The following is a 20,650-nucleotide window of genomic DNA, read 5'->3' as shown; positions in this document are numbered from 1 at the left end:
CACATGCACACAGCACCACTCCTATCTCCCGAGGCTCCATGCCTCCTCACGTATTACTGACAGCTATATGCATGCAGCAAGAGGACATTTTACTGTCCAACATGGAGCCACTCATTTCCCCTAACATCCTGCAGCTGTCCACCACAGTAATCATGAATGCCAATTTATTTGTGCGACAAGGGCATGTTAACGTCGCAAAAATAAACCTGTCCAACACAGTCGTCTTAGCGCACGTGTTCGAACTCAATTGTCTTTCTTCAAAAAATATGAGGTACTCTCTGGGTACTCTCTCTCTCTCTCTCTCTCTCTCTCTTTTTTAAAAAAAAGGCAAACACTATTTTTCTTCTCCACTCTCATCTCTTTATTCCTCATTCCTCGCCACAGGCCTCTCTTTCCCTCCCCCACCGCACTCCTCTCTCAGCACATGCTCGTCCCGTTAAAACCACTTCAGAAGCCTTTTATTGGGCTGCCTCGCCCACTGCCTGCATAAAATTACCAGCCCATGGTAGCCAGCTCATATAATGGCAAGGGACAGCCAGCCTTGAAGGCGAGCAGGAGGGGTGGGAGGGTGGAGGTGGTGGTGGTGGTGGTGGTGGAGGGACCCCTCCTCCACTGCCACATGTCAAACAAACACTGGGGAAACCAGACACTTTAGGCTGTCACGACATGAGGAAACCTCAGTGGCTCCGACCATGACAGTAGCCGGCTTTGAAACGGATCCGGTCCCAATGTGGCGCAGGACTGGACCGCATCTTCTCCAGAAGCCATTTGAGGGAAACCAAAATTCTCAATATCTCAATTAAAATAGGAGTATATGGGGCAGTGATAGGGCCCTAAAAGCATTGATCTGCAGAAAACGAGCTATAACAAAATGGCTGGCATTGGCTGTCAGCGTGGTTCCTGTGCAAAAGGTTGATAGCAAAAACCAGCTTTAAAGAAAGAAGGAAAGAGAATAGGCCTAAGTATTTATGAAATAAACTGAATCACTGAATCACAGAAATTTTGACTTAGGCCTGTTGGTTTTATCAGTATCAGTATTATCAGAATTATCAGATAATTATCAGTAGCTTGATACACAAGGAGAATGGGCATAGAAATTTAATTTTAAAATGAACTTTAGGTCATTCACACAGTCTATCAACATTCACAGAACTTGCAATAGAATGTTTTTCGTTGTAAATAGGCTACGTAACGTGAGCTTGGACATGGTTAATCTAAAAGGCTGGTTGCGTCTGAGAACGTCTTTCTATAGGCCTACATAGCCTATACGTTGATATGGCGATTTGTAACACGCGTTGAAATATACTGCCATCTAGCGTTTGCTCTTGGGACAATCAAACCAGATGCAATCAAACTGATTGAATATGTGGCATGGACGCTAATGCCAGGCAATCCACGAGGCTCAACACTCGAGGACACAAATATGGGCAAATGATGTTGCGCTGCGTAGGCCTATCCTTAATCGGGCAACTGCCTGACGTTTCCCAACGGTTAAAATGTTTAGCGGGCAACTGTGTCACAACAGTTATCTTGGCCAAGTGCTGCTCAATGTGTAGGCTATCTCGGGTTTCAATCAGTCAGCAGAGACTTGATACTGTTTACTAGGCGGTACTTCATAATTACTCTTAGTTTCAGAGTGTCTGTTCTATTCCTTCGCGGCAGTTTATCATCCAAGAGCTCTTGGGCGGTTATCCAGGAATAAAGGGAGGGAGGGAGGGGTTGCACGAGCACTGCAGACTCACAGGTCCTCACAAACCTTTAGCCTACTTAGGCCTACTGGGATGTATCGGCATTTTTGAAACCGACAGTTATTTAAAATAACACACACACACAAATACTGCCTTTGTACAGAATCAATGCATGCATGCTATGACTCATGAGTGTCTGGAAAAATACCGAGTAGGCTACAGACTGCAAAATATCTATGGGCAATTGAGATCTAAGCAATGGACTACATTACCCATGATTCATCAGCGAGAATGTGTCGTCACCGCATCCATGTGCGTTTTGTTATTGTTGTTGGTAATGAAACAGCTGCACGAGCTGACCAGATCACCATTACTTTTCAAGTGCATCTCGGACGAAGAGGTAGAGCTACTTCTGATCAAGTTTTTCAAGTTTTATATTAACGACAAGCTGGTGAGTAAAATAATTGCAATGTAGTGCGCTGCATAGCATGAATGGGTTTAAAATATGACGTTCACAAATTTCTAGTGAGTAATTAACCACATTAAATATAAAATAAATAGCCGACGTTTTAAATTTATTTTTTCGACCCTACCACTGCGAACAGTCTCGTCTACACGCTGCGCGTCGGGGTTCTGTTCTCCCTGTCGGGACTTATTTTCTTATAATTACCGGCGAACAATAGCCTACATTTTCCCTTACAGAATAATTAGGCTAGGCTAGTCGTAATAGTCAAATAGGGCTTATAAGGATGCCTATGTAAAAAGTAAGTAACAATACGTGGTGGGCTAGCCCATCAACTGAGACAAATCTCTTCATATCACTACGTTCCCTGCACAGCAAGAATGTAGCCTTTCCTTTATGAATAAATGGCAAAGTGCCTGCGTTTTCCAAGCATTCGTGTTAAAACCGAATGCAGAACGCAGCCATTTAGAAGGGCAGTTATTATTAACTTCTTTATAATTATAAAGAAGTTATGTGCAGTGATCTCAAAAGAACACCTCTTTTGGTGGTTATGTGCAGCCTATATGGTTAGGCCTGTGTAGAAAATAAAAGGGCTATAGCAACGCGGTAATGTATCACTTTTGTTTTAGAAAACGTTGTTTTAGAAACCTCTGTCTGCATTTGACCTTAATTGTGGACGATATATAAGGAACTAACCAACAGGCCTACTGGAAAATTACATATCTTAGTTCACCTTTCACTCAGTTTTCAGGAGCCATTTTCGTGGATAGGCGCACTAAATGACAGCTGTAAAATCCCGTGGATGTAGAACAGCCTACTTCAGAAAGTAGTCCCCGTGACAGGGATTAAGTGACAGTTCTATCGCAACAGTGTTTACCACATGCTTTGCATGGGATGCAGCGATACCGATGTTTTGACCCTATTATAAGGACTAGACTATTTATTGCACTCACCCTGTGGCCTGACAACACGCAACACGGGGTGGGGGGTCATGTCCACGGGCCCAGTGATCGTCGCCTCGGGTTACATATTTAGCAGAATTTAATGACTTCTGTTTCGTCAAAATATCTCTTGGAAGAACTGCATTGCTCCACTCCGTCAACAAATTTCACAACACTTTGAAACTGAACACCCATGTTCTCATCCGGCACCTCAAACTCCTCAGGCTTTGAGTTCATTAGAACAAGCCTAATTTTAGCGCAATGGTACAGGACATGACAAGCAATGACCTTAATCTAGAGCCCTTGCATATAAATAGCCCCATACTAACTGATATAAGCCAGTGGCAAATTATGTGCTTGGGACAATACAGATAAATTTAGTATGTGCTGAATGTTGCGCAGAGGGCTTTATATGTCATTTATAAGGAGAGAGACAAATAATCTCCAACCCCCTTTCTCCCCTAACTGTTTGCTCAAAAATACCCTTGTATCAGTTCTTTACAGGTCCCATCATGGACAACATTCGGAAAGTGCACTTCCGGAATGTGGGAAAGAGTTACTTCCCTCAGACTAGAGTGGAATGTCACTACAAGCTAACCAGCGATCACACATGGGACAGCCATGACTGGATTGGCCTTTTCAAGGTAACGCATCCCTGTCTGGAACGTTATAGCAAGGATAACATATCAAGCGAGGATATGTGTGATTTATACAGGGTACAATATATCCACTGAGTAAGTCAAGTGTTTCTTGCTGATCACAGATGGGCTGGTCTACGGTGAAGGAGTACTACACTTATATGTGGGCCCTGGTGCCAGAAGGCTACATTGAGAGACGTGATACTGACTGCTGCGTCCAATTCCAGAGTAAGTTTACGCTTACCTCACACTATGAGAGCATGCTTTAGTACTGAATATGTGACACTTTGGACCCCATTATCAGTAAACTTAACTATTTAAATTTTCTGATTTCTCACTCGAATGTGGAAACAATAAGCATACCCTTCTACAAGTATAACTGAGATCTGGGGGTAAAACATATTAAGGCATGTCCAAAATTCTAAGCACCCCCTCTTCCCCTCGACTTCCCCTTCCATCACAGCCTCCTACCTGCCCAAACCTGGCACAGACCTGTACCAGTTTGTGTATGTGGACGCCAGGGGTGAGGTGTGTGGCGTCAGCCCACCCTTCCTGTTCTCCACCCCTGGAGCCTTGGATGAGCTGGTGACCCTGGAGCACGAGAGAAGCGGGGAGGAGGGCGCCGGGGAGGATCTACTGATGGTGGTGCCCAAAGCCCAGATCCTGCAGGTAGGCCTGCACACTAGCTCCTCAATAGTGCTTCCACTCTAGCGATCGGACTAGAACAGGGGTGGGCAAACTGTGGCCCCCAGGCCCGCAAAGCACTTTCATCTGGCCCGCCGAGCATTTAATTTGGTTATCAAGTTGCTCGCTATTTTTTTCCTGCGATAGAGACGACATTGGTTAGCTTTACTGCAAACTGCTTTTCACTCTCCTTAGAGAACGTTTACAATGTCAATGTCAAAACATCATGTTATATTAAAATGATAGGCCTACTGTTAGTTATCTCCTTTGCAGCAGATCTAACTTGAACGTTATGCTACTTCATTTAATTGGGAACACGTGCACTCACAAGAGGGAGAGTGAGTGGCAGGTTCCAGATGGCTTGTCATTGTTGATAATTGATATTTCGTTCTTATGAGAAAAGGAAATCATGAAGGCAACAGTAGTTCCCACTACATACCATTTATTGTTGAGGGTACAGCCATAGGTACAGCACTAGCTATAGTGGAGCGGGCAGAAGATCATTGAGAAATAAACGTGAATTATTCTTAAAGCGAAATGTATACATGTGTTAAACAGCATCAAATTAGCAGTATTTTTTAAGCAATTAATAATTTAAAACAAATACTTTTGATACTAAATTATAGGCTATAAAAATGTATTTTTGTGTGTGTGTGTGTGTCGTTGGGGGGTTGTGCGGCCCGCCGGCCAATTTTCAAAACCCAATGTGGCCCTTGAGCCAAAAAGTTTGCCTACCCCTGGACTAGAACCTCTGTAGGCATCACTAACGCATCGTCTATACCATTTAAAGGTTTAAAACACCATGATTGAATTCCAAAGGGTGCCATTCTGTAAAGGCTACACATACAAGCATTGGCCAAATGATTTATCACTTTTTGACAATACGACCATGTAAATTGTAAGTAATATCTCTTCATTTGTTGATTGATACCCAACACAAGTTTTAGTCACAAGTGTAGAGCTTTAGTGCCTCCATTACAGCACGTCTTGTTTCGGAGACCTGTTTCCTTCACAGTCTCTGTTTAACAAAACAGGGCAACCTGGAGGAATGCCAGAGGGAGCTGAAGGAACTGAAGCTCACCATGGAGGATAACGACAAGGAGAAGGAGCGGGAGAGGGAGAGGTGTGAAAAAGACAAACAAGAGCTGATGCGAGAGAGGGATGACTTGAAGGTAGAGATCAGCGAACTCATGGAGGGCCTGAAACACCAGCGGGAAGAAATGGAGCAGATTGAGCTCAAACACAAGGTACTATGCCCTGCTAAAGCCCCACCATGCTGCCCAGGGCTGTTATACTGCGGTCATGTACCGAGTCAGATACTGTGAATGGCAGGTGCATGATATTTTTGTGCAATGGATGTCCTACAAATAGATGCGGTCGAAAGTTTAATCATCCTGTGAATACTCTGAAGAACGGTAACCACAACACCACTAAATGAAGACAACAGCTGACTAATATTTTGCCAAGGTACAAGACAACATAAGCAGAACCAAACATAAGTGAATTTGGACCTGGGCACATGAAAAAACATCTTTGAGATGTTTAAAAAATAATGACTTCACAGAGGAATCTCTTATAGTGGATAACTGTGCATATGCACAACGGAGTACTAATCAATTTTTCATAGCGTTTTGAATGGCTGAACATTTCTTGGGCAGCACAGCGGTCCTTGAAATTCTGCCAAACGGCCAAAGGAACACTGCAGGGCCATTTTGAGAATAGTGGTGAATCATAAACTCATGTTTAAAAATGCCAATATAATTATAAAGGCAATCTTTTCTACGAATCAGTCAAATGAAAATCACAAATTGAGCAAATAGCTTTGCCATATCACCATCTATATTGGGTTTATTAAATGGCCACTGTTAGTACTTCAAAAACTGAGGCCCAAGTCCAAGACGAGACGAGACAGAACACACTCACATATTTAATATAGTATATGGCACCTCCTACTGGGCAATAGTGATACATAAATCACAAACAGTCAACTGGATGGCTCTTTGGGGCTCCTTGGAGCCTTGTATGTATACCTCACTATGAAACAAAACGGCAACATCCAGGGTTTTCAATTTGCTGGGTCAACACTTTAAAGTTGACTTTAACTGCTGATAGCACAATTCCTTGTAGGCTTCAAAACGGTCATAAAAGGTGGAACACGGGGGAAGGGGAAATATTTTTCATCAGCTAAGCGTGCCTCTTAAAAGTCTTTTCCTCTGCTTGCCTGTGCTTCCAGGACGTACAGAGCTCACAGCAGAACATGTCAACCGAGCTGCTAGACTTGCTGAAGGAGCGCACAGAGCAGCAGCAGCAAATCAGGGAGCTGGCCGACGATAACAGTGTACTGACACAGCAGAAGAAGCAGACCGAGGCTGAGCTGGAGAGGCAAGTCTACCTACCCACTTATGAAAACAAAAATGAAATAGCTTTTTTGAAAAGTGCAATTCTGAGCGTCTTATACTATATATACACACTACGGTCTCTGTAATCAAGAAGGGCCGCTTAAAGAGTGAACTGCTGGGATAGCCTAGCATAACCCTCTATGGTTCTTAAATTTGTCAGTACGACCTTCACAGAATTCCACATGCAGTGGCAGTCTTATTAAAGCTTCCAGAAGGCACCTTTAATGATCTTGTAGAGTGAGTAGAGAGGGTAGATATTGAGGGGATAAGGTCAAGCAACAGCAGTAAATAATGAGACGACGTCAACTGTCAATGCTCAGTAAATAATGAGAGATTTGTCAACTGTCAATGCTGAGTTTCAATCAACAGGACCTGTGTTCTGATTAAATGTATCATTTGTAGGTCCAAGGAAAGAGTGAAAAAGTTGACGCTGCAGAGGAAGGATGAGGAGGAGGAGAAGAAGACACTGAAGGTTTGTTATTTTTAATCCTCCTGTAAGGTTAACGCACAGAGGAGAGCTGGCACTGAACTACACTAGACTTTTATAGCCATCTGGGAGCTTTTGTTATGCCTTTTGTTTGTTTGTCTGTTTGATCATATGGCAACAAAATAATTGCACAAGATGTATACCATGTAAACGGAGGATTAAGTAGTTTCAATGCAGGGTGGCTAGAGCTCACAACTGTTTAAACTACACACCACCATTCTTTTCATTCATTGTTCTTTTCTTTCAATGTGTCCATACACCCATCCATCCACGCTCCTTTTCCAGGCCGAGAACCAGGCTGTTCAGAGCGAGATCCGACAGCTGCGGGAGCGTCTGGAAGCCAGCGAGCGCTCGACCGATGTGCTGCGGCGCGAGCTGAGCGAGCTGGGAAGCCTGCAGGGCCATAGCCACGCCGAGCTGCACCAGACACGCATGCAGCTGGCACAGGCCAACCTGCAGCTCTCCCAGGCCAACCTGGCCCTGCGCGAGGGGGAGTCCACCTGGGCCCAGGAGAAGGAGCAGCTCAGGCAGAGTGCAGAGGTGAGGGCACAAACGAAGGAAGAAGAAAAAAACAACAAAACAAACAAAGAATCAAACGCCTGCCTTTGAAACATCCGTTCATTTGCTACATGGTGTATAAAGTGAATAACTGAAGTAGATACTAACGCTATGGTGAGTATTCACACTCTACACTGAATGAGTGGATGTTTATCACTGCAGGCCAAGTTCCTGATAGATTGCATTAGAACATTTCAAACTGTGGTGACTCAATTTCTGAAATGCACAGCAATGCACATATGCATGACACCGAGACACTGAGTAAACCGTAGTTAATCAATACTCCAACTTCCATCTTAAAAGTACACTACAGCCTATTTATTGGCAACAAATAATATGCATCATCTGGAACAAATCAGGCAATCAGCAATCAGGCTCAGGTGAAGCTATAGAGAATGAAGAGATAGTTACAACACTGTTCTACCTCTTCTGACAACAGAAAGTGTATACCACGCCATACCTTTCAGCAGCTAAAACGGCAAGCCCTTCAGCTGACAACACATCTGAAGTGGTGCCAATGTAGGGTTTTGCAGGATCACACAGGTGACGTCAGGCACCCATAATGAGTCAGCAGGAGGATTGTACAGACATGGCCAGAAGTCACTCGAGGGGGTCCGTCTGCCTGTCCTTACTTGCCCCATACCGATTGGGTATGATAGCGTGAGTGTGAGAGCCTCCATGCCATCTGTTTCTAAAGCCCACCACTGGTGCAGCATGAGGTCATTAGCAGGAACTTAGCAGCCAAGCTCATGAGTTTGGAATGGGTCCTAAGCTAAATACAGACAAAAGGCCAAGAGGGTATTTGATTCCTCAGGAAAGCCCTCGCTGTCTCTCTCTCTCCTACACACACACACACAGGAGTCAAGAGCCAAAAGTAATGCTAATTTACAAAGTTTCATTTCTGTAGAATGTTAGGTAGCCTATATAAAATGCTGATGCGGGTTCTACACTGGCACAAAGCAGGAATTTTCCTCAGGTTAAAGTGTTCCACCAGACGGGCCAAACGGAAATCACACTTATGCAGTCTTTCTGGCAACAATAGATCATAAGCAACTACTGACAAGCTCTTAGGCGCTAGATCTCTGCATCAGGCAGCGTTCTCCAAGAACCCTTTTCACCATCGGAAAAATCTATTGCGAGACGGATGTGGTAAGGGATTTAAAAGCCAATAAAAACAGTTTTTTTATTAAGTGAAACTCTTTACACTGGCCATGCCATTTCACAGTTTAAGACAGAGGAGTATATATCATTATAACCAGTCATTTCACTAAATAAAATAACGCTGAAACATCAAAAGGCCACTTCAATCACATATGTGTCTAGACATTAACTTTAACAGCCACAATCATTTTTTCCCCTTGCAACTGATGGGCCAAATGCTCAAAGTCACAAGACGCACTTTTGGAAAAAGCGGTTGTACTACATTTTCCAGAACGTTCCAAATGATGTTTCCATTCCTCAGCTGGATCAAGAGCGCATTCAGAAGCTGTCTCATGAGCTGCAGCGCAAGGAGGAGTGGCTTCAGGAGGAGAGGGCTGAGCGCGACAAACTGGAGGCAGAGCTCGGAGGCGAAAACTATTCCAACCAGGTACTGTGCACAACAAACACTGTAGCCATATGTCTGTAGCTGCCACTAAGTGGGCATAGAAAATGACTGCCTTCATTAGCACCTCATCTCAAAACAAGCCATTTTGCTAGCATATAAAGGACGTTAATGGAGTTGCTTCCCACAGTTATGATCTGTTAATCTGGCATAGTGTCATATCCAAATATCCCTGCTCAGTGCTTGTGTGGAATAAGCATTGTGTTCATTGAGACAGAACAAAAAATCTGCCTCACACGTGCACTACATGTGAAGTTCCTGCTATTCATGTGACCCGCAGAAAGGAATAAGTTGCAAGCAAGCACTGTGGTATTAGTAGACAACACGTAAGCCAACATGAGTCACATCGGACAGAAATAAAACCCAAGAAAGGATTGACTGGTGGTTGAGGAGGAAACATCAGAAGTTGAGGGAAAAACATCAGAATACGCAATTGATGAGTGCATAAGATGCATGTGCCTCATGCATGCAATCTATTCTTATTTTTGTCACTGCATGGGGGTTGCATTGCTAAATATGCTTCCCTGAAATGCTTGCCCATGCCAAAGGCAAACAGAAAGGGAAAGTTGTACACTTCTAGTGTCCTCAGTTACCAGTTTGCGACTGGTAATAGCATTGCCTGGGGGCTAATCACAAGACCTCTGCTCCCAGACAAAACACAGAGTCTCCCTGCTGCATGCAGACACCACCATTAAGTTGGCTAGCCATGCCCTTAGAGAAGCAGCCAAGACTCAAGTTTCAGATAAACAACAGATTAAATGTCCCCTCTGAGTAAACAAAGGAGGACCTCAGGGGCTTTCCCCTCTCAGACACAACAAGCAGCAAAAAACAGAGGAAAAATAGATCACCAACACGACAGTAGTAACAGTAAATCTGAGTCCAATGTGACAGTTTATGCAAATATGCAAAAACACAGAACAACTCAATAACATACATATTCACCATTAGCTAATGCCAGGGTTAAAGTAAATGTTAAGTACCTGCGTATAAAGTTCCAACTACAATAGAGCTTTAATGTAAAATCATCAAACCCTAATATATGGGCCAATACAGAATAGCATATTATCAGCATTACAACAGAATTCCACACTGTCCCATCTACTAACACAGCACTGTACTGCCCCCTGCAGGCTCAGCTGAGTGATGCACGTAAGGAGGTGCAGCAGCTCAAGGCCAGTTTGAAAGAAGCGCAGAAGGAGAGGGAGCAGCAGCTGCTGGAGAAAGAGGTAAAACAGGCGGCCGTGTTCTCACACTCTCAAATACACACTCAAAACACACACACACACACACACACCTCTTTCTCCCTCAGGAGAGTTTCAGGCCTAATCTTATTTTATTTGTGGCTTGCATGTTCACCAACAGGTTCTGCTGGAGCAGATCAGGGACCTTGAGAAGAGGCTGGACCTCGAGGTTGAGACAAAGTGGTTTGAGGCTGCTTCAGTCGCTGCAGGTCAGTGAAGGCCTTCAAGGCCATAAATCTACTTGACTGGTCTCACACTCAAGCACAGCGAGATGGCTCAAGTGTAAACAGGTGTCCTTTCTATGGCAATTCCAAAACCAAGCTACGCATTCTGACTTAAGGCACTCCTCTCTAAAGCCTAATCATTGGCAATGTTCATGTTTATACTCAATTAAAAAAAGACTGTGTGGCACTAAAATAACTTGAATATTTGAAGAGTCTCAGGATTCTATTCTATTATGTGGATATTGTTTTTTTAGAATTGATTTAGATTAAGTTTTATTTAGTATAATTTGTATTTTAGTATATTCTTTATCTTCTACAGTCCTTATTGCTTAGTTGTGTTTTTTATATTATATACTTTTAATTACTTTTTCTGCTGTTAGTGAATGTGTGTGTGTATGCTACTGTGACCTTGAATTTCCCCTAGGGATCAATAAAGTATCTATCTATCTATCTATCTATCTATCTATCTATTAATACTACAGTAGTCTTTTCACAGACTTGTAGATATGATGAGACCAGTGGTCTAGAAAATATATCGTATTGATGAAATATGCAGGTGGACTGTCTTAGCGCATAAAATATTTCTTTGTATAGTTACTTGTGCATAAGTAAGCATCATTCTTTAAGCTGAATTAGTAAAAACTGCCACAGTTCCTAATCATACATGCAAAACAAACACAGTATACAACTCAGACCTCCATTTCACTCACAGCCCAAGAATACATCACAGACATCCCACCCTGTGAGGCGGAAGAGGAAGAAGAGGAGGAGGAAGTGTATGAAACCCCTGAGGCCCCCCAGGCGGAGGCCGACACCTGTAAGGACGTAGACCAGACAGAGCCTCCAGTCCTGGCCGAGCCTGAGGACAAACCCTGCAGGGTGGTGGAGATCAGCCAGCTGGTCCCTGCCCACGAGGCCCTAGAGGAGGACAGCGAGAGCTGGGAGGTGAGAGCACTTAAAAAAACAAAATCTTCATTCCTCTGGTCTAGCTCACTTGACCTATGACCTCCAAAGTCAGCAAAGGCTCAAGAAAGGACCATAGTAAGGGCTTGTCTGCCATCTAGTCAAATGAGCACAAACTCAATAATAATAATCATAATAATAATAATAACCTTTATTTGTATAGCACATTACATTTACATTTGGAACATTTTACACAATAATAAAACTCACACCTTATGTAAAACGAAGAAGCAGTTTGAATCATATAATTTGACCTGTGCAAATCAAGATAGGTCCCGAAAGGAGCATTTAAAAGGACTGACATCAAACAACAACAAAACACTCTGCAACCCTGTTAGTGTGCCATCTAGTGTCAATGTTTACACAATTAAATTAATTCTTTACTGGAGGCTAGCCTTGAGTCAGCTTAATCAGTCATTTGATGTTCTCTAAATGAGCATATAGATCCAAAAAGGTTCATTTGAAGGCCAACTTTTAGGAGGAAAAAAAAACGTTTTCCCTCCTCCGGCTCCCGTAAGCCATCTACATCCCTGCATGCCGGCAGCAAATCATCAACCTGCCCTGTCAGCCTGCTGTAGCCCGAATGAGGCAATACTCCAGGTGCTGAATAATTGATGTGAGAGAAGAGGAAAGCCAGGCGCCGAGCCCATGGAGCAGTGCAGCAGCAGCAGCTAACATAATTCCTTCAGATTGTGAATAGTGAACAGGCACTCAGGCATGAGCCCAGAAGCCCAGTCCTTCATTAACTTTATTTAACTGAAGTAGGCTATACTTTACTGTGCACAGGCTAGAGAAGCATGCAAACCTGACCATACTTTGTAGCCAAACTAAATATGACAAACATCAAATGTCCCTTAGCCATTACATTTCTGTATAAGAAATTGAACCGTACACAGTATGAACAACAGACACAATTTGTTTTGTTTTCCTGATGCTAGGACTCAGCAATTCCATATATCCCATACGGTGAGGCGGAGTACTGTCCTGAGGAGAAATGTGCTGAGGAGGAATGTGCTGAGGAGAAATGTGCGGAGTTCAAATTCCCCACAGACCCCATCCTGAGGTAACTGCCAAAAAATACCTTGATCCTTAAACTATTTTAGGATGGCCTGTAGAGCAATAAGGACAGCAGAGCTCTCTGTATTTCTGCTCAACCCCATTACACTACTCATACTCCTGAGCATTGTTTTCAGTAGGCCCTACAAACTTATACTGAGCTCACTGTAGTACTCCAGCTTGGCTCTGGCTTACAGTGCACTGCTGCAATGATAAAACCATAAAACACCTTTTACGGCGAAGCAAGTCAGTCAGATGAGGCAGGAGACGCTTGGGGGATAGTGAGTGGGGGTCAGACTCTACCTTCTTAACAGAGTGATTAAGAGGAGGTGAGCGCGGTGGTGTGAGGATGAGCTGTAGGTGGTTGTGCATCCCAGGGCAAGCAGTCGCACATTGCCAGGGTTCTCCACTCCTACGCACGCACCAATACACACACACACACAGACACACACACACACATGCACGCGCACACGCACACAGACCAATACACACACACAGGCACACACACACACACGCACGCACAGGCACACAGACGCACACACACACACACAGACCAATACACACACACACACACACGCGCACACTCACTCTTTCTTACACACATATCTCATTCTCACACACATATCTCATACTCATTCTTACACACATATCCTACCTTCCTTTGTCTCATTCTTTTCTCATTTATTTATTTCCGTTCCCAGTTTATGTTCATGTAGAATCACTTTCACTCTATGTAAAAATTCTACGCTCCATGCCTGCCGCACACAAAGTATACAAGTGTGCATCCATTGTGAGAATGGGATTGCCTAAATATTTCTTTCTTTTCCTTCTTTTCCACAGCTATCTCTCAGAATATCCCCAGTGGTAGGAGCGTCTTGTCTCAAAGACATGCCACGGGGTAAAAATAACTGCAATAATAGTGTGCAATGAAATTTTTTTCCAAAGTGAAATCACAGAGACTGTATTTTAGTGTGTGAACTAATGAGTTTCTAAAATCTCTGAAGTTCCATTGTTAAGTGTGTGGTTGTATAGAGTTGTTTATAAGATGCCTGATTTTGTATTTTTTATTTGATATTTCATTATTTTCTTATGTGGCAGATGATGTGCTAATTATTAATGAAAAACAAAACCATAATAACAAAACCTTTTATGAATTGGGTTGAAGTTTCAAGTATTCTTGCTAAAATCATTAGAGGGGGATGTAATAAAAAAAAAAACTTGAATATGTACCAGAGAAAGGTTTTCTGAATGTTCCCTGCCTATCTATTTAACTCAGGATTGAACAAAGAGACATTTTTATTATTAATGTCTGATTTTCCAGTAGTTGAATTGAAGTGCAATATAGATTAGTGTGATGAGTGTTTGCATGTTGAGTTAGACATTTAAGTGCATCATGTATAAAGAAATGCATTAGTGACTTATACATTTAAACTATATCACATGCAGTTCCTTGGATGTGTGTGTCCTTAAGTGTATTTTGACTCACTTTGAGTCTTGGTAATAAAATGTTGTCTGTTTACCAATTGGTATGTGTCTGTGCAGTTACGTTTACAGCTGTCGATAAAAGAAACGGACACCCATTCTGTATCGCGCGGAATCACTGTGAGGGGGCCATGCATCAGAGAGACAGACGGGTGTCTGCCCATCTGCCTGAGCCCACGCACTCTTCCCTCAGCACTCCTCCATCTCTCTCCCCATTTCGCTTTCTGAATCGCTCGATCACTTTCTTTTCTCTTTCTCTCTCCCTCTCTCTTTCAAATGAATGCACATACATACTGTACATGTGCACACAAATTCAAACACTTTTTCTTTCACAAATATGTCCCCCAAACAGTCATCCAAATTAAAAGTGGAGTGAGCAATGGCGCTCATCCAACCGAGGCTTCACCTTTTTTGACTTTGCAAAAGAGAGCAAAGTCAAATATGCATATATTTGCCTTGAATATAAATACTCCACAATGCACTCTGGCACGCACGCACTCACTCACACTCTCTCACACACACACACACCTTTTCCTCCCTCATTCTTACACACATATCCTCCCTTCCTTTGTCTCATTCATTTATTTCCGTTCCCAGTTTGCGTTCATGCAGAATGGGTTTCACTCTATGTTAAAAACACTAGGCTGATGCCTGCTGCATATATGCAGCATGCAAGTATGCTCCTTCTTTGTTCTCCACTCTCTCACCAAATCACCTCACCCCACACACACCCCACACACACACACACACACAGTCTCTCATGAATCTTGTTTCATTTGTGGAAGATGGACTCAATTTAATTCTATATTCATAACTCCTATTTTTCCTCCCTTCTCCCCATGCCTTTCACAGCATCTTCCATTCCTCCTCTACCCTCCTCTATCTCTTCCATTTCTCCTCTCCCCTCCTCTCTCTCTCTCATCACCCTTCTCTTGTTCTCCTCCTTTACCTTTCTCTTCTTCCCCCCTCCCTCGCTCTCTCATTATGAAATCGATGAAGGCGCATGGCCGTTTTTATGGCCTCCCCTAAACCCTTAACGGAGGAATCAGTAGGGGATTGATGTCCCTCTGCTCCTACCCTACTTTTAATTAGAAATGGAGGAGATGCGAGAAGACCCCGGAGTCTACAACTATCGCTCCATCTCTTTGCCTCTCCCCACCATCATCCTGCTCTCTCTCTCTCTCTGCCCTTCCTCCACCTCCCCCAGAACAGGCTGCCTGACCTTGGCCCTCGCCCTTCTGCCACCAATCCAACCAATGGGTATTCCAACAAACCGTGTCTTCTCCTTTTTAATCTTTTTTTTTTTATCTCTCACTTTTCTCTCTCTTTCTCTCTCTTCCGCTGAATCAAGAATAGTGGTGGAGGACACATTTTACCAACAATGTGTCACTGTTTGGGGAGAAAGCCAGGGTAATTGGGTAAAATGCAACCATCAATGTGTCCGATAGGCTTTAATGGATGGGTTTTCATATTTCTTTTGTGCTGTCTACAGACTCTCTCACCACCGCTCATTTCCTCATGATCTCATGCATTTGTAGACACACTTAAATGATATGTGAAGTATCAATTTTGGTTTGATGTAGTTGGTCATGGTGTTATAGCTTGTTGTTGATTCATTTTAGTTGCAGGACTAATAAATACACCTTCATCCTAGTAGTGGAACAAGCATTTTATCAGCACTTATATGGCTTCTGGGAAATTAATCATCTTTAAACTGCAAGTTGTACTCATGAGCACCATCTCAACAAACTCGCTTATCCTCCAGATTATAGTTACCTTCATTATGGATAGGCCATTTATTAACAACTTATTAAGCAAATTCAATGGCACCACGAGATGTCCATCTTCCTAAATCACAACACAGCTTAAAAACATTTACTAATTACGTTATATTTTACGTTATATATTATTTACATATATTAATATTTCACTACATTCGGAGAAGTCCGATATCATTTCACAAACCTCACATGGGTGATTTCTGGAGAGAAACTAGGCTAAATTTGAACCAGACCAGCTGCAAAGCGTAACATATTACAAGGTACTGTGCTAAAGGGATTCCGAACAGAGGGTTTCCAGATCAGTAAATCTCATGCTGAAAAAGGAGTTGAGAGTTTTGAGATTTGGGCTGGCAAGGTTAGACTAAAACTGGGCATGACAACCACATTTGGCAACAAAGCTCATCAGACTGCCATTTAAGGAGAAAAGGAGAAACAACTGAACAGCAAATCTCGGTGACCTAGCCACACTTCCTTCCGTGTGCCCTCACCTGCCAAAGCCAATATGATTTAGGCCTATGTATTACTAAAAATTAGAATCTAGTGGTTCAAGAATTCTAGAAGAATCTATAAGAACCTAGACACTCACCCTGACTAAATTCCTCTCATTTTCAGCCTTCCCCCTCTACCACTATCTCTCCCCCTGCCTCCCTCTCTATCCCTGTGGTTTTATATCTGGGGAGAGTCATTCCAGGGAGCCGAAGGCAGATCAAATATAAATGAAGACAGAAGCGCATAAAACAGGGGAATGAGATATACGGCACTGCCTCTTTAAAGCCCTCGCCACCCCGCCTGCGTAACCATGGTAACGCGCTTCGCCGCAGGTCGGGATATATGGGGTCGTTAAAAGCTCCCTTGTAAAACAGTGTATAATGTATGGACCTTGTTTTAATCCTTGCGCCGCTTTATCGATCTCCGTTTAATGAACGTTAATTATGGCAATCATTTAATTAGCAGAGTCCCATCCGGCTTTACGGCACGCTTTCTCTCGGCCTATTACTAAAAATGACCACGCGAACAAAATACATTCATCACTCAGGAAAGGAAGGCAATGCGACCTGTGACGTGTGTGTGTGTGTGTGTGTGTGTGTGTGTGTGTGTGTGTATACATGAAGAAAAAAGAGCAAGGGCAGGTGTGTGTACTCTGTTGATAAGAAGTATGAGGGCATCAATGTGAGTGGCAGCATGTTAATATAGACCTGTGTGTATGTATGTATGTGTGTGTGTGTGTGTGTGTGTGTGTGTGTGTGTGTGTGTGTGTACACATACATACACAGGCATGTCAAGCATTCACTAACATACACACACACACACTTTTGACTAGGCAAGAGGGATTGAACTATGTTAAACAATACACAGCTCAGGAATGAAATTACCTCGCCTACCAGTGGCAACTGCATTTTCCTTTTCCATTTTTGATGTTGATAGCTCAATGAATCACAGCGCAGCTAGACTCGAGAAGCCATGAAAATAAATAAAAAAAATTCTCGTCACAGTCCAAATTACTCATTGACAAGCTGATGAATGTGCGGCGAAACAGAAGCCAGCAAGCCTGTCTACCTGACTGCAACAATGACACACTCTCCAGTCCACAGCATGCAAATGAAAAGCCAACGGATTCCCCAAACTTCTTCCGTAAAAGTTATTTCCCACTGTAACTCAACGAGATTGAGGAGAGCGCAAGCCACGACTGCTGCCTCAGCAGGTGCACCTAACGTGGGCCGGATCTGGGCCAGATCTGCCCGGCTGTGATGGAAGAGTACAAGTGTCTGAGAATAAAAGGAGGTATAAGTCACACATTTTCCTCCGAAACCATCCATATTGTGTTGGTGAAATCTTATGTACATGCACAGGTACAAGCTGCCATCTTTTCTATTTGAGGACTCTTTTCAGATTTACTGTCACAAAGCCACTGTTTTTTTTTTATAATTTTGTTTTATTTTCTTTGTGAGCCGTGTTACCATCTTGCTGAAATGGTCACACTTACCAGGCCTTTTTGTTCATCCAGTATACAATAAATATATCAGGGTAAATCTCAAAACCACAGCAAGGAAGAGGCCAAGGCACGACCACAAATCAGAAAGCTGTTGAATCGGAATGTGTGGTTTGTTTCCTCTGGAAAACAGCCCATATTCACTTTCTCTGTAAAGGTGCAGGCCTCCTTCCTGGCAAAAGGTGGATGAGAGTTGAGCTTAACAGCAATACAAAATTGGCTATCCCTGCCTACCTTCCGTGCTCCTGAAGATGGAGATTGGCTTTATAAGCCAACCATTCTTGCAATCAATGCAATATAAAGTCAATCTGCTGTAATGTCAAGTATGGACAATGTCAGCAAAGAAAAAAACTGAATTGATCAGTAAAGGCTCCTTTTTTGAGTCAGGATCCAGTTCTTGATTTCAAATTTGCTCCTGATGAGAAACTGGAGAGTTTATGATGAAACACATCATAAACATCAAGCAATCAAGAACTATTTCATCATCCACTGTCCAGTTTCTCAGCAGGAGTAAGTTATAACTACCTTATGTGATGCACAGCCTATAAGGACTCATGCAACAACATAACCATACTGCAGGAGGCACTGCAACACTGCAGAAAACATTAGCAAACGGCCCTGTCAGAGCCAGACAATCACAGATCACACTACTTTTAACTTCATGGAATAATAATTCTATTGTCAATCAATTTCATTTAGTTAGAAGTTCCAATGGCTCGGCCCAACCACTATGCCCCCTTCAACTTTCCAACAGACCTTCTGAATGAGGTTAAACAAAGAAGGACTGTTTAACTCTTGCCATTTACCCATGGCTACAGAATGGTCTGTGTTGTTCACACACACACTTCAACAATACGCCAGCAGGAGGCTCTCCTGGTTCACAGTTCCGTGTTGGCATTGGTGGGGTGGTTGGATGGTAACAGCCAAAGTCAAGGACACACAAAATAGTTCAGAAGAAGGCTAGAGTTGTAAGCTTGTGACACGGCACATGAAAGGAAAGCCCAAGAAGTGCTGGAATTGTGCTACTCGACCCTTTCTCATATTTCTTTGCCACTCTGCACTGGTATGAGAGATATGAGAGAGAGTTAAACCTCAAATAGGCTTCTCTTTTGTGGCAAGGGCCTGTCCTGGGAAAGTTGTATTGGCAAACACCACTTGTGAAAAGCTCTGTGGCCAAGTGTGGTAAGAACATGCTAGGACCCACCTTTCAGGACTGGACTGAAGCCTTGTGTCAATTGTGGTGTACCTGTGCTTCTGATATTTGTACAAGTCAACTACTAAACATCAGTATGCAAGGTGTCAAAAATTCTACCAGCAATTCCTATAGCTTGCTTAATTCAATAGGCAATTCCTTGTCACTCTGAACATGAACTTGACCATGTCCAAAGACTGCTTGGTCATGTCAGCTTGTAAAACTGTCAAGCCTTAGATTGATTGTTTATGCAATACATCATTCCCTCTACTCCACTAAACAGCAAATTTCCACATGCATGCACTTTGCCAAATGAAGGAAAGGTAGCCTACTACCACCCATGCTGGTCCTCCCACAATTACTCATGCCAATAATAAAAGCTATATTAAAAAAATGATATCCATTCCACGTCTTGGTGGTGACTTTATCAGGATAAGCTGAGGCATGTTTTGGTATAAAATATATTATTTGGGATGCAATTTGTAGGCATAATCTCACTGAAGAAGACAGCATATTTCTTCAAAAGGGCAGGTCTTATATTCTCAATGTCCTGTGTGCCTGGGTGTAACATGTACAATACTTACCTGAATTAAGCAGGTCCTTCCCTCCAAAATTTAATGAAGCTGTTCTGAGGGTTGATACCAACCATATCAGTTGGAATTGGTGGAGGAGGCCCTTAAATTTAAATTGAATATAAGAAAACAATTGGTAGGCTACTCAGTAATAAAGTAGTAAAGTAATAGGCCTACTTAAGTGACATTAGGCCTACAATATCAGTTAACTATATTAAAGAAGTGAAAACCAGAAGAATTAACTTGAAGCCTGAATCACACACACTGATAAGCTAGGTTGGAGTGGCTTAGCGACGAGCACGAGAGCTGAGTTAACGGCATCTGAATCGGCGGCTAGGCCTATGGGCCTACCTAAAATATCAGTTTGTGTCCATAAGGCTGATTTGGCAACAACGCATGTGGTTAGCCAATTGCATATTTCATTCACCGAAAAGTCGTTTAGAGTTAAAATAAAAGTAATTTTGACCCGGTTAACCATGCAATAGAGAAAAACCCGCTAAAATTGTAATATGAAACTGGTTATATTGAGCTCGCGGACTATTGGTGCTGTGGCTAGGCTACTTAACTATTGCCTACTGCACGTGAAGGGGTAAAACTACAGAGGATGCGTAACTTTCATTAAACCATTTAGCACTGAGAATACCATTAATACCAATGAAACATACATCCCTCTCTCTCCCATAGAACT

General features: G+C 42.8%; 1 protein-coding gene and 1 long non-coding RNA gene across 2 annotated transcripts in view; one reads left to right on the top strand and one right to left on the bottom strand.

Moving 5' to 3' along the window:
* Window positions 1-20,650, bottom strand: part of LOC125301537 — a 28,188-nt gene that overhangs the window by 7,340 nt on the left and 198 nt on the right. The window contains exon 2 of the long non-coding RNA XR_007194757.1: window positions 19,975-20,065. This is a non-coding gene — a long non-coding RNA (uncharacterized LOC125301537). The remainder of the gene's footprint in view (window positions 1-19,974; window positions 20,066-20,650) is intronic.
* On the top strand, window positions 2,000-13,843 carry calcoco1b (calcium binding and coiled-coil domain 1b). Its single transcript, XM_048254046.1, has 14 exons — window positions 2,000-2,139; window positions 3,587-3,736; window positions 3,856-3,958; window positions 4,194-4,399; window positions 5,449-5,661; window positions 6,648-6,796; window positions 7,216-7,285; window positions 7,586-7,840; window positions 9,321-9,446; window positions 10,592-10,687; window positions 10,824-10,911; window positions 11,639-11,871; window positions 12,828-12,952; window positions 13,786-13,843. The coding sequence occupies exons 1-14, from the start codon at window positions 2,026-2,028 to the stop codon at window positions 13,811-13,813; spliced, it is 1,956 nt and encodes a 651-aa protein (XP_048110003.1). The 5' UTR covers window positions 2,000-2,025; the 3' UTR covers window positions 13,814-13,843.

The sequence above is a fragment of the Alosa alosa genome, chromosome 10 (genome assembly GCF_017589495.1).
Source record: "Alosa alosa isolate M-15738 ecotype Scorff River chromosome 10, AALO_Geno_1.1, whole genome shotgun sequence".
In the NCBI taxonomy this organism is placed as follows: Eukaryota; Metazoa; Chordata; class Actinopteri; order Clupeiformes; family Clupeidae; genus Alosa; species Alosa alosa.
The sequence above is the reverse complement of the archived record's forward strand: the minus strand, read 5'-3'. Positions and strand labels throughout refer to the sequence as shown.